Here is a 16,510-nt window from a genome sequence, read left to right as displayed (position 1 = left end):
AAGTTGAGAGGGAGGTTGCCAGTACATGGGAGTATAGCGACGGAGGAAAGAAGTTGAAGGCATGCGAAAGAAAAGAGAGACAGGATACAGAGGCTATCTTTATAGACTTACTCCACCTCTGTTGCTTAGCTTTTCCCCTGCTGTGCAACACAAAGCCCACACGAGGAAGTAGTACTTATAAAATACTAACGTGGACAATGTACACTGCTGTACTGCAATGGCAGGATGGGATTTGTATTGTACAGATCTGGTGATTTAATACCCCCAAAAATAGCACATGCAGAATTACACTTAGATAATCCAAGGCTGCAGATACACACCAATATACAACCAGAAAATGTGTGCGGTTTCAGTGTGATTATCCAGGAGTTAAAGGGACACCATAAACAATACAATACCTACAGCATACATCTTGTTAACATGCAGCTTCAGTAAAGTGTCATGCTGAAATAATGTAGTTTAGTGATGCAGTTTTTACGTATTATGTGTGGCCTAGAGTTTAAAAAAAAAAAGATAATCAAGAAATGCAAAGGGTAATTCCTACTCGTCTCTCCTGGTGCCAAGTCTTACCTCAGACTCAACCACTTTTTCTTCTAAAGGGGTCGGGGGCCTTTTCTGGGCTGGCTCATTATGACCGGCGGAGCTCAGCCTTTTCATGCAAGGCGGGTTTGCTGCGGAAAAGGAGGTAAACAGGTAATGATGTAAATAAATTGTTGTAACAACCTTAAGTTAAACAAGTTCTTCTGTCTCAAGATGTGCAGACTAGGCCTGTCATGATAATGACATTATCGACTTATCACACAATATACGGACATGACCTCGATCATTTTGCTAACCTTGTTATTGCACATTTTGTTCGGGCAAAATGTGCGTTTATATAGGAATGTCACCAACATTTTAGCCGGACTGGACCCAAATATTCGGCTATTTGTTTATTGTATTCTGTTTTTTTTTTCAGAGGACAAACGTAATTTTAGTGTTTGTGATGCTGTTGCTGTGCCTGTCAAACACACAGTGACAGAGATGATCCTTTAACTCAAAAGTTATTTACAGGTTTATTGACTGAGTCCATCCATTTCTGTGTTGGTGTCACGAGTAGAGCTCTATCCTGCAGCTGTAGCACAGAGCAGGTGAGTCTCAATATCTTCCATAAAATGAGGACACTTACCTGGACACAGATTGTTGTACTGATAACTGTCAGAGTTTTTTTAACTTTACAAACTTTGCAGTGTCACACAGCTGTCAAGCATTCGGAGGCACACCGGGCTCGCTCTCAGGTTACACTGGAGCTCCATGGCGCACGGTCTCTCTTTAATCAACAATGAAGCCCTGAAGCGCACAATGTCTCCCTCACCTTCTGACGGTGTCTGTCATCCCCCACCTCCCCCGACTCACACCAACCAAATCTCCGATTATTCCCTGTTGATTAATGCCGAAGCTAATGCCGGAGCCCAGAAACAGTTGGGGTTTCTCAACCATTCCAAGACTTCGGGTGGAGTTATTCTCTCTTTTTTTTTCTCTCCACCCCCGCCTACACTTCAAAGACGACACTGCCAAGCTTAGCCTGCAGCGGCACTTTTGGAATGACGGACACACAGTGCTGATAGTTGTTAGCTTGCCAATCCCTGGCAACGAGCCAAATTGTGAATTCTTTGGAGTTTTACTTTCCAACAACTTCATCTTCCACTTTGTTAATCCACCAGCAAACCGCCCGGCTTCAAGGATTACCGTCCCTGGGAGCCAACTACGGCGCAGCAGCCAGATTAAAGCTGCAGAGCTTTGCTAAACTTCATCACAAGTTCATTATTATTATTATATCAGTGGCATAAAATTAATTGTTATTTACAACATCTATTGCACAACAGTCCATCCTGGAAGATGGATCGCTCCTCACCCACTCTTCCTGAGGTTTCTACCATTTTTTCCCACCCATTACAGTTTTTTGGGTTTTTTTTTTTTTAGTTTTTCACTGCTTGGGTGAATCTGACTGAATTTACTGTACTCACCTTGAGATTTGTTGTTGAAGAAGTTGTAGTACTGAGAGACGTAAGTGATGACGCTGAGCCGGTCAGGCACTTTCATGGACACCATGTCTTCTGGGTCCAACAGGGCAGGAATCCCCAGCTGTGTCTCTGCCACTTCAAACGCCTGCGAAGAAGCAAAGATGAAGAAAAGGAGGAAAAGAGGGAGGCGGATTAGTAAATAGTTGAGAGACAGCAAGCAGTGTGTTTACATGCATGAATACAATAAATAATAATTAAAGAACAATAATAATTACTGTAACCAAACACTGTGATCTGATTATTCCAGCTGTCATCTGTTCACTTAAAACACATCAACTAACTAGACGAAGGACAGCTCAACAGACCTGGATTACTACTTTAATATTATGAATTTTTCAACTGACTGTTGCACTTTGGTCTGATTATCCTCAGTTTGGGACTATTTCAACAGCAAAAGTAGCTGCAATGGAAACTAGGGCTGTTCCTAACGAATGGTTTCCCTTCTGTCAACTAGTCTGAAAGTAAACAAAAAAACCACCCAGAAAACAGTCAAAATTGGGCACAATTTATAATTTCTTGCACATTTTACAACAGCCATTTGAAATATTGTTTCACAACTTTAAAATAACCAAATTGCATTTTAAATGGTGCTGGTATGAATGACACTCGGCCTTGCCAATTCTTGGGGCTGATATTTGGTGTTTTTCAAATTATCTTTATCGATATTTTGTTTTAATCGTCGCAGATGAAATGTATTAATTAAAAAGTTCAAAGTAAGCGTCAGAATGGGAGGAACTTTTATTCAATAAAACCTCAGGAAGCTATTTTTGTTTATTCATTTTTTATTTAAATTTTCACTTGATTTTTTTTCTTTTAAAAGTTGCTGTGAACTTGCTGTGTATGATGCTGAATGCTTTGCTTTGCTAAAGGCATTTCAACAAAGTTTTGTGTTGGTGTTTGTTATATTCAAAATTCTACATTCTGACAGAAAGATTTTCATTTTTATAGTAAATGCATATCGTTTCCAAACATCGGTCATGAGTCTCATTAATTACTAAAATCAGTATCCGCCCTGCAAACCAATATCGGTCGGCCCCTGGTTTCAGATCTTACTTTTAAATGCTTCGAGCAGCACAAACCAAATTCAATTTACCTTACTGCACTGCAGTGGCAGGAAAAATCTGATATCTCAAACCTCTGCAAATAAAAGCTAAAACTGTCTGCATGGCTAACGGTGGCTGAGAGAGTGTGTGTTTTTTGTTTGTTTGTTTTATGTCTGCATACCATGAAAATGTTTCACTCAAACTAAACTCTTAATCTGGGTTTTCACAGAAAACTAGTTATGTGTCTCTATTTAACGCTCAGTAACTGAGGACAGAACAATGTCTTTGTTGCATGTAAGCAAAAAAAAAAGCTCACAGCTGACCATCAGCACATACCTGATGCCCTGAATAATCTAACTCTGTTGCCAAAACAAGCGTCATCTGATGATAACGTAGTGTTTAGTTCTTAGAGGATAACCATCAGACTGATGAAAAATTCCACTAAAGAAATGAGAGGGGGGCGAGGTTACATAACAACAGGGATACAGTCGCTGGCAGTCACACAACACCGAAATAATCCCGCCAACAAATGCTACACAAGGGCAAGGTGAAACTACACCTGAATGAGCCAAAATGCATTGGACGGCACTGTGTAATACCCAAATAATACCAGATTTAAAGCTTAAAGCGTTTACTATTCTTTTTTCAAACTGCCTTTGTTCTCTTTTGGAACGATCTGCCTGAGGAGATGAAGCCGGCAGAATCAGTGACATCTTTTAAATCACTTATTTTTATGTGATCTTATCACTATTTACTTATCCATCTTTAATCTCTCTTAATCTGTTCATTTATTTTTTGCTCACACTCTTTTTATCCATTCTCTAGCTTTCTGATGGTCCTGCTCTTGATTTTGTTTTTAAATTCATTTATCTTTAAATGTTTTAAATATTTACTTGTTCATTTATTTGTTATTTATCTGTTTTTATCTACTTATCTTTGTTTTATCCCCTCTGATGTGATGTTGTCTTCTTACTCTACTTCTTTTTTTGTCTTCTATTGCTTTTATTCTCTAATTATCTTAAATTGATCAGTTCAGTTCTTTAACTGCCAGCCCTACTGCTTTTATTCCTGTTATTACTGTAATCTTTTCTACACACATTTTTTCTTTCTCTTAGTTTGACTCTTTCAGCCTTTTCTCTGTTTGGCATGTTTGCTGGTGTTTATTTTATTGTTCTCTGCCTTTTCTTTGTCTGTCAAAGCACTTTGTAAACAGCTGTTTTTAGAGGTGCTATATATAAAGTTATTATTATTATTATTATTTCCTGTAAATGTCTTGAAAATGAGTGAATACTCTGGAAATTACAAGTTTACTGATTCACTGCATGAATTCTTTCAGAGAAAAATGAAAAGTAGCGGCCAAAGTAAAAAATAAAGTCAATCTTACATGAAGCTATTTTGAGTGCGATGCATATAATATGATTTACAGTCCAAATGAGCGCTGTTAGTTCAAAACAACCTTCATGTTTGACTATAAACTGGAATATCTGGCTCTTTGCAATTAGTCAAAATCAGGATGATCCTGTGAGTCATTTGCCCTTCAGAGGGACACAGTGAAGATCGCCAAACCAGCAGCACAGGTCTGCGTCACCTGACCTGCCCTCCTGAACCTCCTCCAGACCTCAAATTAATGCAGAGCTGATCCTTTGGTAAATAGATGTTTCTACTGAGGTTGAGACTCTCTTTTACTGTTCGAGCACTTACGACTTGATTTATTCAAAGACAGAAAAATAAAAGATGTGCAACACCTGCAGGGCTGTGGTCATCATGCACATCTGAAAACAGGGTTATCCCAGTCTGTGGTTTACCCAGTTAAAAGTAGTGGTAGCCTATGAAGAGGTGACATACGGGATGGTAAACTGGCTCGACCTGCGCCGCACTAAATGGAGAAAAAATATCGATCTTATCACAGCACCCTAAATGATTCCTTTTGGAGGAGAGCGCCTCATTGTGAGCTGGTGTTGTCGGCGTGTGGCTCCTGCAGTTCAGTGTTATAGACAACCAAGCTTTCCAATACAGTTTAATTGTGTATTATTATTGTACTTTTTTTTTTTTTTTACATATGTTATCTATTCCCTTTTTTCTCTATTTTTGTTGATTTATGACGTCTATTCAGTTTTGTTTGTTTTGGTTGTTTTACGACTTTTTGGTTCAGTTTTAATGTGATGTATGTTTTTATCTATGTTTTATTTTCCTTTAGTTAAATCATTCTGTATTACTGTATTAGCTATGCAGCAGGTAAGGACAGCGATCTTTGGAGACACGTTTTTAATGTTTCCATTATGTGCATGTTGCAAAAACTTGATTTTCACGATGTAGATATTTTTGTTCCTGTTAACTGCTGCATTTAGAATTGATTATGAAATATTTTTGATTACTTTCAAAGCCCTGAGAGGCCTCCATCCGAGTTTTTAATCGGATCTCTTATTGCGCTCTCTCCCTTTCAGTGCCCCCCGGAGATCCTCAGATGTGTTTTTCTTTTTTGTTCCAAGGTCCAAATTTATACTTGAAGGTTGCAGCGCCTCTATAGCCGCCTTTTTATCTGTTTTATGACATTTTATTTTGAGAATTTGTCTTTCTGTGTTGTATTGTGCTAAGGTTTTGGCTATGAGACAGTTTCACTCTTTTGATGTTTTTTTTAAGTGTTCTGTTGTTAAGGCGCACTTTGTAACTGTGTTTTGAAAGGTGCAACAAAAATAAAGTTTATTATTATCATGCAAAAAAAGCAAATAAATTCAACGCATCACCCAGTTTAATACGAACGAGGTTCAAACAACAACTGATTCATCTTCCAAAAAAAAGAATATATTTAGAATAAAAAATGAAAGCGAGTGAGAGCACAAAGATGGATGAGTGACAGATTGGCAGCAAGAGGAGGGAAGTGATACTGAAATTCACAGTAACTTCATTTGTTTCCCACAGTGTGTATTTCAGTGTGATTCTACAGTTAGCGTTCAGAGATTCCCGTCTGCGGCTGTAGTTTTACACACATTACTGCTGAAAACAGAGATTAACTGTGACAAAAGTCAAACATGATCAGGGGTCAAACATGGGTCACTTGTGAAGTCGACCCCTGTATATACGTCCTGTATGAAAAGAGTAATACTACGACCGTTTAAGGAACGATTTTAAGCAGCTCACATCTGGCTGCTTCATAGTAAAATCCGACTTTTCACATTTAAAGTCACAGATTACTCTCTCAGGCCTCAGACACAGTGAATAACTTGATTTATCTATAATGACAGTCAGCACACTGAATTTGTTCCTGGTGCTACCACCAAGCGCCTCACTTTCCCTGAAAGCTGTTGGATAAAAAAATATGTAAACAGCAGCAAGGCGCTGCCAAAGCTGAGCTCAGACTGGAAATGTGGAGACACCCATTTCATCCCTAAATGTTCTGTCGGCTTACAGACGATGTGGAAAAACCCAACAAGGGGAAATGTGATTTTAAAAGTTATTCACTGGTCTCTATCCGCTGATTTAGAGGCTGCAAATTCAGCACTTCTGCACTTAAAATCCTCTTCACATGGTCTCTCCAAAGGCTTATGTCGAGAACTTTTTATGGCACCGAATGTTCTGGCTTCCTCTTGCTCTTTTCCATCAGGATTAAGTAACCCTGCTCTCCACATGGACACTCAAACACACTGAAGTTACACCCACCATGACTGCGTGCAATCGTAAGGCTTCATTATTTGATGGCTGAATGAAGCACGCGCAGTGATAAATGCAACAAAGCCACATGAGTAATTATACTAATGTAAATGACATTATTTATATAGCACCATTAAAAAAAGAGTTTACTAAGTGGTTGACAAGCAACACAAAAGCACACATGAGAGGCAACACAACATCAACAACAACAGAGAGCCAAACAGCCTTACAGCCTGCTGCAGACACTGAGGTTTCTGCAGTCTTATAAGTTTAGTGCAGCTACACTCTGCAACAGGGATCTTAATAAACTTGGGTATGACATCAAGTTTGATGTATGCAGACTGTACGATGACATCACCTGCTGAATCGCAGGCTATGACCTACATCCATCGACGTCAATCCGCAAAAACAAAACGTCATCGGCGTGAGTTATCCATCTACGCCGCTATAATGGTGAAAACGAAATGTTAACAAGCAAATTGAGCCCTCGCTATAGTGGAGTTTATGTTGGAAAAGTCTGAAGAGGGAGAAGAACGGGGACGCAGTCGTGACTGAGGAAAATAGGCCAACGTGGACTACTACCATTTAGCAGTGTTGCACTGATGAGTGCATCATTTCATGCTGCATTTCTGTTGGTTGGTTAGTAGACGTAGATAGTAACAGCAGTCACACAGTGTGATGGTCATACCAAATTTCTGACACTGTCATAATTTTATCCCAGGCTGTCCTTGATCGCACAACCATGACCACGGCCATCCTTGAACCTCTCTCACTGTGTGATGTAGGACCACCGCTTTAGAGCCACGACCAAAGACATCGCCACGTTTCTTTCACGATGGTTTGTCTTTCGTCTGAGACAGCCCAAAATTACACAGAGTATACCGAGCTTTACTGAACACAAGTGAGACAAAACTAGGGTAGAGTTAGGAATCAAAACAAGAGGACAAATAACGCGAAATTCAGGACACAAATTGCCAATATACTAATATATATAATACTAATAAAAACACCTAAACCAACAAAAGCATAATAAAACAATTAAAACATGAATAAAATAAGTAAAATAATAAATAAATAAAAGGACAACATCACATGACAGCGAGTCTATTAAAAAAAGTCTATAAAAATGGGTTTTGAGAAGCAATTTACAAGAAATGATCCAAACCATCTCACAAAATAAAGCATCATGCAACATGAGATCATACGAGTGTTAAACCTCAAAACACACAGCTGAAAACTGGACTCACCAGTCGGTTGTTCTCGTAGACATTCTCCTTAGACAGCGAGCCAAAGTCTCTGGAATAACAAGACAGAAAAAAATGTTACAATTCAGAACATTTGATCCAAGTGTGCAGAATCAGAGTGCAGTTATGAAGCCTGAAACAGCTGCAACGCATAAATAAAATCTGTTTTCTCATCGGGACTCTTGTAGACGACCATGTCGTGCTGATATAGGACGGTACTGTATTTAGCGTGCTGACCTATTTCCATTTATGTTATGGACCATCAAAAAGCTATTATTGGCTTGACAGCATGACAGGCAGGAATGGTGTGCAGTGAAGTTTTCCAACTACTGAGGCTGACAATTGGACCCTGATGTGAAAAAGTGCCGGTACAAAGGGAAAGATCTCCTGCAACAAACAGTAGTGATGGGCTGATAATTACAAGGTCCTGCTTTAAAACGCCTGCAGCGAGGAACCAAAGCCAGGCCCACACCAGTAAACATCCTGCAGTAAAACTGGAAAATGTCTGAGGTGTTCTGGGATGAACGTGCGGTTGTGTGCATAAGCAAATGTGGAAAAGAATAATGCATAGGAGCTATTTTCTCTCTCTCTCTTGTTTTTCTCAGTTACTCTTTGTATTTGCACTTTAAATATATATTTTTTTTAATTTGCATTGTTTTCCTTTTCATGTGTACGTGTGTGTGTGTGTGTGTGTAAGTCTTAAATGTACACACACATATAAATACATTTATGTATTAGCATATGTTACTCCTTATATTGTATTTTGTCATTTTTATTTACTTAGTTTTTTATTTTTAGCCCTCTGTTGCTGTACAGGGAGGTTTATGGTAAAGAGAAAATATATGAAATGGGATCAGAGGTATTTTTCTACGATTTCACAATTACGATAACTCTCAAGATTTAAAACTGTAACTACTGTCATTATCTACCTTTATTTATCAATATATATAGATTGTTTGTTATTCTGATGTACCACTAAGTGAAACATCTATTCACGTAATTTTTCATTTAAAAAAGAAATGTCATCAACACATGAGCTATGTAATGAGTAAGATACACAAAATGAAAAGTTTTTTTTTAAAGCAAGTATCTGAGGTGTTCTGGGATGAACGTGCGGGTGTGTGCATAAGCAAATGTATGCTGACATAAGTGTGTAGCAGAAGGACAACAGTGCGGCAGAAAAAAAACCCCACCTTCACCCTGGTGGGAGCTTGTGGCGACCATGTGGAACTCTCAAGACCGAAAAAAACGTATGAATGAGCTCCGTGTTGGAGCCACACAAAGTGACCTCTGTTCTCTCTAATCTAGTTCCCATGGTCACACACACGCACCGAGCAGCAGCTCGAAAATCAAGATCATGTCAGCACAGGTCTACTGTGTCAGATCTAAAGCCAGAAGGAAGCGCAGCGACTTTTAAAACATTGCCCAAATTGTTTGACACTAACAGACAGTGCCAGCCGACTCCGGCGTGGATGATGAAGAGCAGTGTGTGATCTGAATCGCGAACTTGATCCAGTGTGACTTAGAGTCTCGCTCAAAGGTTTATTTTTGGAAAGAGGACTGCTGAGAGGTGGTGTGTGTGTGTGTGTGTGTGTGTGTGTCAGGTGGTTAAAATCGACAAAATCAAAACCTGGGTGATCCAGTATATCTGCTAAATCTGGTTAAGTCGGCACTTGTGCTAAAGCATGTAAGTGCAGGATTTGGTGAAGTGGTAACGACCAAAAATTAAGCTTATAATAATCATAATATAAATCATTTGAGAAAGTGTAGGTGAGAAACAAGAGCATTATTGGAAGAAATTTCAACACAGATGACAGAAAAACCAAACACTAAGTAGATGATGTGTGCCTACAGGTATCAGACACTTAAACTGAATGCTTAATAAGGCCTTTCAAGATAATTTTTACAAATATTTAACTATTAATTTTTCTATTCCAGCATTGCAGGTAAGTAGTATATATGTGTCCCATGCAGAGGTAGGTTTTATGTAGGAATATGTTTATTAGAGTGTACAAGAAAAGTGCAAATATAAAGTAAAAATAAAGGATTTTTATATCTACTTGGTGGTAGGTTTTTCAGATTTTTATTGTCAGAAATGTGGACTTTTACGTAGAAGAGCTTGACTCATTTTGACAAAAAGAAATGAAAATATAGATAAATGTGATTAAATATACTGTTTGAGGCAATTAAGAACTCATAAATTTAAATGTAAGACGATTTAATATCCAGTGAATACACTTTTCTGAGCATAGGGGGAGTGATGTCTCCAAGTACCACGCTTCTAAAACACACAGGTGTATTTATATTTGTGTGTGTGTTACTAAATGTTATGAGTAATTGTAAACACAGAGACATTTCATGCGTACAGCTCCTGCTGGGACTGTCCTGAATGCAGGGTGGACGGTTTTAGCTCAGCAGAAGGGAACACTGATATGGACACTATTTTGACATTCATCTTTCATGGACAATAAGAAGACATTTTACAATAGTACAGCGTAAATCTGACAAATTTGGTTACCATGTCATGTTAATACTATTATTTTCCCTTTCCTTAGTTTTTCGTTTAGATTACTATTGTCTATTTGCTTTTATTTCATCTTTCTGTCCGTATTATTTTATACTGTTTTTCTGTCTGATGTTGTTCAGGGAGTTTGTTATTTGGGTTTTTTTAAGTGGTTTTGTGTTGTTGAAAAACTTGAAATTCAATAAACTCTAAGTCATAAAAAAGACTATTTAATGACTTTCAAGGCCTAATATTTATAAAATTGAATTTAGGAGATTTGCTGACTTTTTAAGCACCTTCAGACACCCTGTGCTGCATGTGACAAGTGTTACCGCTGCTGCATAGAGGAACACATCTGAATTTCGCAGTGTGCACGTTTGACCTCACTGTAACATGCACTTAGTTTCTAACTAGGCCACGTGTGATTTCTCACGGTCGTGTCCGCTCCCTCTGCAGCGGGCTGAGTGACAGTCGGTCTCATGTGAAATTGAGATAGGCCATTTGCTGTAATAATGCCCCGACTCTGCATCAGTGTGATGTACTCTGATGAGAATACATTGGCCGCAGAGAGCAGGCCAGCGCTACAATGGCCTGGCCCGGCATTAGAGCTAAATCCAGTTTGACAGGCGGAGGTCTCAGACGCAGATTAGCCTGACGGACTGTCTGTCTGGATCAGAGCAAGTTCAGTTGGGCCGCTGCAGCTACACAGAGGACTGAACATTGGAGGCACGCTGAGACACAAATCGAAGAGGCAGAACTTAAAAGCTGGGTGTTAAGGATTTGTCCACTCTCTTACTTTCCAGTGTGCATATATTCCACTTCACTGACTTGTCCCTCAGTGACTGGTCCAGTGAGCGTTTACTCTAGTGCCATCCAGGCATGGTCCAATTTGCTCACAAAAGCGCAGACCACCTGAGAGGTTAGCAGCATGAGCAACATGCTTATTGTCTCAAATCATTCCATCACACCACATTTTCCCTTTGGGACAAAGACGGGACACAACATGTCATTTACTGGCCGCTTTTACACAATACTCCTTCAACAGCAAGGATCACTGACTTCTTTCCGAAGGAGTCAAAACACTAATCTGATTCTGTCAACACCGTGCACTTCCCACCGAGCCACACAGAGCCACATTATGCGACACGGGAGCGGTGCTTGTTCACAGAGATGCACGTCCAGTGTGAGTTTGGGGTGTCCCGATTGGATCGGAAGGATCCATATCGGGCCCTCTCAATGCATTTTATACTCTGTCAGGATCAGTTGTTTTGTACACGAGCCCCACCCGATTCTTTGTTTACATCCACCGTCACATGGGTGTTGTGAACTAAGAGCAGAGTTTGCAGCAGATATTCAGATTTTATTATCATGTTGCTGCTCCAATAAGTAAAATCATTTTTTCATGCTCAACTTAAGCTGCATCAACTTTTGCAGTAGAATTTAATTTTTTTGTTGTTATGTAATAATGCTGTAACAAGTGAAATTGTTTTTTATTTGTTATGTTTATATTTTCACGTTAAGCTAGGATTATTACTCATTTACAGCACTCTGTAGTTTTACTACAATGCTGCATTGAGTGGATTTGAGAGCAATTTCTGAAGATGAAGTTTAGTTTGTTTGCTATTTTGTTGAAACACAAATTCTGTGGACAGTGGACATGCGATAAGAGCCATATAAAAATATTCTTTGTTTGTTTACTTTGTCATTTTTGTAAAAAAATAAAATAAAACCCTTAGGAACTTTTTTGATGCAGATATTTATTTTTTTGCACTGCATTGCTGTCAAACTGTAAAAAATATATAATGGATTGATTGTTATAACTTTAAAGTACTTGAAGTGTACATTGTGCAGCTGTATTATCCAGGTAAATACAAGTATCAGATCAGGACTCTGTACTGGCAGAAAGTCAATATCAAACGATTTGGTTTGGGGAAAAAAACTTGATCAGGAAATCCCTTCTGTGAGTCAAAAGGTCAGAGTTTCTGTTTATTTGTACTGTCACACGATTCACCTGTCGTCATACACAAGATGTAGAAACACGATTGTGACAAACACATGATGGGAAATGTATGTACAGAAAGGCTGATCAGCACCAAAAACCACAGAAACCTTTTGGTGCATTTATGCAAAGGCTGGCCAAACTCACTTATCAGCTGTAAGTTCATGAGTGAACACGAGATTTTCTGTTTTTGGTCTCTACCAAAACAATGAATTTCCTCATCCCTATACTAAGTCACTTAAGTCACACTGATACTCCGGTTGTGTTTTGTGTCTGCCTCGGAAATGTGTGTGTGGGTGTGAAATGCAGAGAGGCGGGGTGTGTTGTTACAGACAGGGCACGACTTGTCAGTCTGAGTTAACTACAGCACACTGGCCTCTCACTCCAAAAAGTGCATGATTATTAATAGTGTTTTTGGCTGTGATAACACAGCAAGAACATGAGTAACCCTTTAAAACCTGAGCAAATTGGTTTGATTTCTTTGAAAAATACAGGGAGAAGGCAAAGGGCCCAAAAATTAGTGAGAACTTAGTAAAAAATTACAAGAAAATTACTTGAAAGCCAAAAAAAATAAATGAAATGACCCAAAAAAGTGCATAAAATTTAAAAAATATATACATTTTTTTCTGTAACATAATTTAAATATATAATTAAAACGATTATACAGATAGATTCCTGGCATTTCTTGCCAAGTTGGTAAATGCCTTTCCCCCCATATCAAACCAATTTCCTCATGTTTTCAAAGGTTAAGCACAAGAAAGGGTGACAGGTGAACAGGTTTTAAAGGGTAAACAATATATTGTTAACAATAATGTAACATAAATGGAATATTTTTACATGTGTTAAGCAAAAGTAATATAACTACTAGTAATAAGATATTCATTCTGAGGCAGTGTTTTTGACTGTAAATAAAAAAGTAATACAACTATTCACAGATTAGTCTAGTGAACAGATGAGTTCAGCCAGACTACTGAGTTTGTTTTGTATTTCCACCCTGATTGGATTCATTATTACAGCACTTGAAAACAATTTCAAAGCAAACACAATATAGCATGTCACTCCTCAAAACATGTGTCCACCTTTCACTGAAGCAGGCAAGCAAAACTCTGTTTATATAGCACATTTCACACCAGGTGGGAGCTGTGAGGAAAAAAACAAAGCTGCCAACTGTCCATAAAAGCGAATCAAATACAGTAAAAGAAAAACAAATCAAAAATACACAAAGACGTGTGAATAACAATTGATAAAAAATGATGAAGCCAGCTGCTGTGATTGGTGGACCGCTAACGTGAACCACAGTAAACTGTTTTCTTCATTTAAAACTGTAAGCAAGTTAGTATCAATGCAGACTTTGGGGTACTTACATCAGTTCTGGTCTGTAACGATGTATTATGGCACAAAACGCCAAACCGTCCCGAAAGGACGTTGACATGTCCTTTACTTCCACGTCGTTGTAATTTTCACACTGAATCCGACACCACTCCTGGAGAGCCTTCAGGGACCCCATGATGATACTGCCACAGAAATCCAAATTACGGTACTCTTGTCAAATAAAGTCCAGTGGCTTTGTCCCAGACGTGACAGGAGACAAGACGAAAAGTGTCTTCTCTGGTCACAAACGAGTCATCAGCAGCGTTTCGGTGAGACAGACAGACAACACCCGATGTGAAACGATACATTCATCAACGGCCACTGAGTCACAAAAACTAGCATGGCTCGCGAGCTAGCTTGATGTTACCTAACTTTTGTTACTACAAAATGCATCATACCCCCACTGTCTCCTGTCCCGGGTCACTCGGATATCAACGACCACATCTAAAGTAGTACTTTGACCAGAAACGCGTGGTGAAAACACCTCTGATATCTCGAGTTGTTAACGGTAGCTTGACAACAAACTTCTTGACGTAGCGTCCTCAGCTAACGCACGTTAGCCTGCTGCTAGCTCTTGTTCCCACAGTTTGCAGCTCCTCTCTGGTGTTTTGTGGATTGTCTCTGCTCGTTTCAGACGATGATGCAGTTTCAGTCGGCGCAGAGGTGACAGTTTCCTCCTTGAGGTGGACCACAGTACGGGTTTGGTATGTTGGTGCAGTCACTGCAACGGCTGGATGAAAAAGTCTGTTACGTCTCGTGCTACTCGCGACGCCCTGTTTGCGACAACAACATAAAAAACACGCCGTACACACCCCGGACAGTTCAGTGCTGATCAGACCAGCCAGGAGCCGGCGTCCGCTGCCAAGACATCCCGACGGCACTGATCGAAGCGTTGGCAGTCTGCCACCCCTCTCAACGTACCGGGCTGAAGTTCGCTTCACATTCGTTGCTTCTGATTCTTCGTCTTCTTCTAATGACGTTCCGACAGACAGCACGCTGTAAAGTGTAATGCTGCCTCCACGGTGTAGGAGTAGGTACTTTACTCACATATTTAAGTGCAGATTTCACTATAATACATCCTTGGTAGGTACAGACGTAGGTAGGTAGGTATTTAAGAAGCGCTTCAGCAACAGGTTGAGTTTGAACTTACATAGACATAAAAATGTAGCCACTGATTCAGCAGTTAAGGGGAAAGTTAAGGGAAAAGTACATTGCATTGCTTAGCGACAGATCCTCAGCTTTTTAATACTAATACTACTAATATACTGATAATAATAATAATAATAACTTTATTTATATGCCACCTTTAAAAACAGAGTTTACAAAGTGCTTTGACAAACAAGGCAAAGCAGAAGCGAGAGGGGTTTGTTGCAGAGTGTAGGAGCCATTAATGTATTTAGAGCTATTTTTGTAGGTGTAGGATGGTTTAAATTTAAATATTGGTGTTTGTTATTGTTTATGATATTATTTAGGGTTTTTTTGTGATCATGTTGATGAGGGAAGTAGGTCAAATGTATATGGGCGAGGATGTCACGTTAATATAGGCACCTGCTCACCTGTGTGGCCAGAGACAAAGAGAGAGGGTGAGCGGGGTCGCCATATTTTTTGTTGACCGCTATTTTCTTTGATCACTGTGATTACTTTGATTATGAGTTCGTGCATGGTATCATGAGCTGATTATTCTTTTTCGTTAATAAAAAGTTAAACTTATTTTTTCGCATCTCAGTGATCTTTTCCGTTAAGCGTGTCAGACAAAGTTAAAAGATAAAATAAAATACAAACTATAATAGATTAATTAAAACAGACAAATTAAAATAGGCATATTAAAATAAAAAAGATGACATCACATTAAAATAATTTTTGCACCTCTTACTGTTGCAAAAGCACGTCAGACATTTTAAGTAAAGCCTCAACGCTGTCTGAAACCCACTTTCACATTTTAAACCATTATTCCATTTGTGAAAACACAAAAACATTTAACTTTTTTTACACACGTTGACCACATTGGACCAGGTCTAGATCAAAATTCACAGTACTTAGGTCAAAGTTGGACTACATTAACGCAGAGAAGCTAAAAATTATTTAAAACACAGTGTCAGATTTGTCACACGTTAACTCTATTGTGAAAACATAAAAAAGTAGATTTCACTGTTTTTTTTAATCTGGACCACATTGGACCAGGCCTCTCTTGAAAGCCACCACACTTATATGGGTCAAACCTGGACTAGATTACCCCAGAGAATCCAAAGATTATTTAAAACACAATTTCAGACTTGTGATACCCAAATTCTACTTGTGAAAATGCCCAAAAAAAGAAAGGAAATATCACTGTATTTTTTTTTAATGAAAAACACAGTGAAATATAACCTTTTTTGCATTTTCACAAATTGAAGGTTTTACAAGTCTAAAACTATTTTTTTCATCAATCTGGGTTAATTTAGTCCAGGTTTGACCTGTACTGATTTTTGACCTGAACCTGGTCTAACGTGGTCTACCTTTGAAAAGCAGAGTGAAATCTTCTTCTTTTTATTCATTTTCACAAGTAGAATAAAGGTTTCGACTTCAACGTTGAGACTTTACTAAAAACGTCCTAGATGCTTCCAACACAGCAGGAGGTGCAGAAAACGTGAATCTGTCCT

The 16,510-nt window shown here is 38.8% G+C and overlaps 1 protein-coding gene across 2 annotated transcripts in view; it reads right to left on the bottom strand.

The window, feature by feature from the left end:
• The window catches only part of micall1a (MICAL-like 1a), a 50,029-nt gene extending 35,239 nt beyond the window's left edge, over window positions 1–14,790 (bottom strand). For both annotated transcript variants that reach the window (XM_042485047.1, XM_042485048.1), the window contains exons 1-4: window positions 13,865–14,790; window positions 8,002–8,050; window positions 2,007–2,148; window positions 571–671 (exon numbers count right to left, since the gene is read on the bottom strand). In XM_042485047.1, the coding sequence (XP_042340981.1) occupies window positions 571–671; window positions 2,007–2,148; window positions 8,002–8,050; window positions 13,865–14,007 (435 nt within the window). In that variant the 5' untranslated portion in view covers window positions 14,008–14,790. The remainder of the gene's footprint in view (window positions 1–570; window positions 672–2,006; window positions 2,149–8,001; window positions 8,051–13,864) is intronic.
• Between the last annotated feature and the right edge of the window lie 1,720 nt (window positions 14,791–16,510).

Source organism: Plectropomus leopardus, chromosome 4, assembly GCF_008729295.1.
Source record: "Plectropomus leopardus isolate mb chromosome 4, YSFRI_Pleo_2.0, whole genome shotgun sequence".
NCBI lineage: Eukaryota > Metazoa > Chordata > Actinopteri > Perciformes > Serranidae > Plectropomus > Plectropomus leopardus.
The sequence above is the reverse complement of the archived record's forward strand: the minus strand, read 5'-3'. Positions and strand labels throughout refer to the sequence as shown.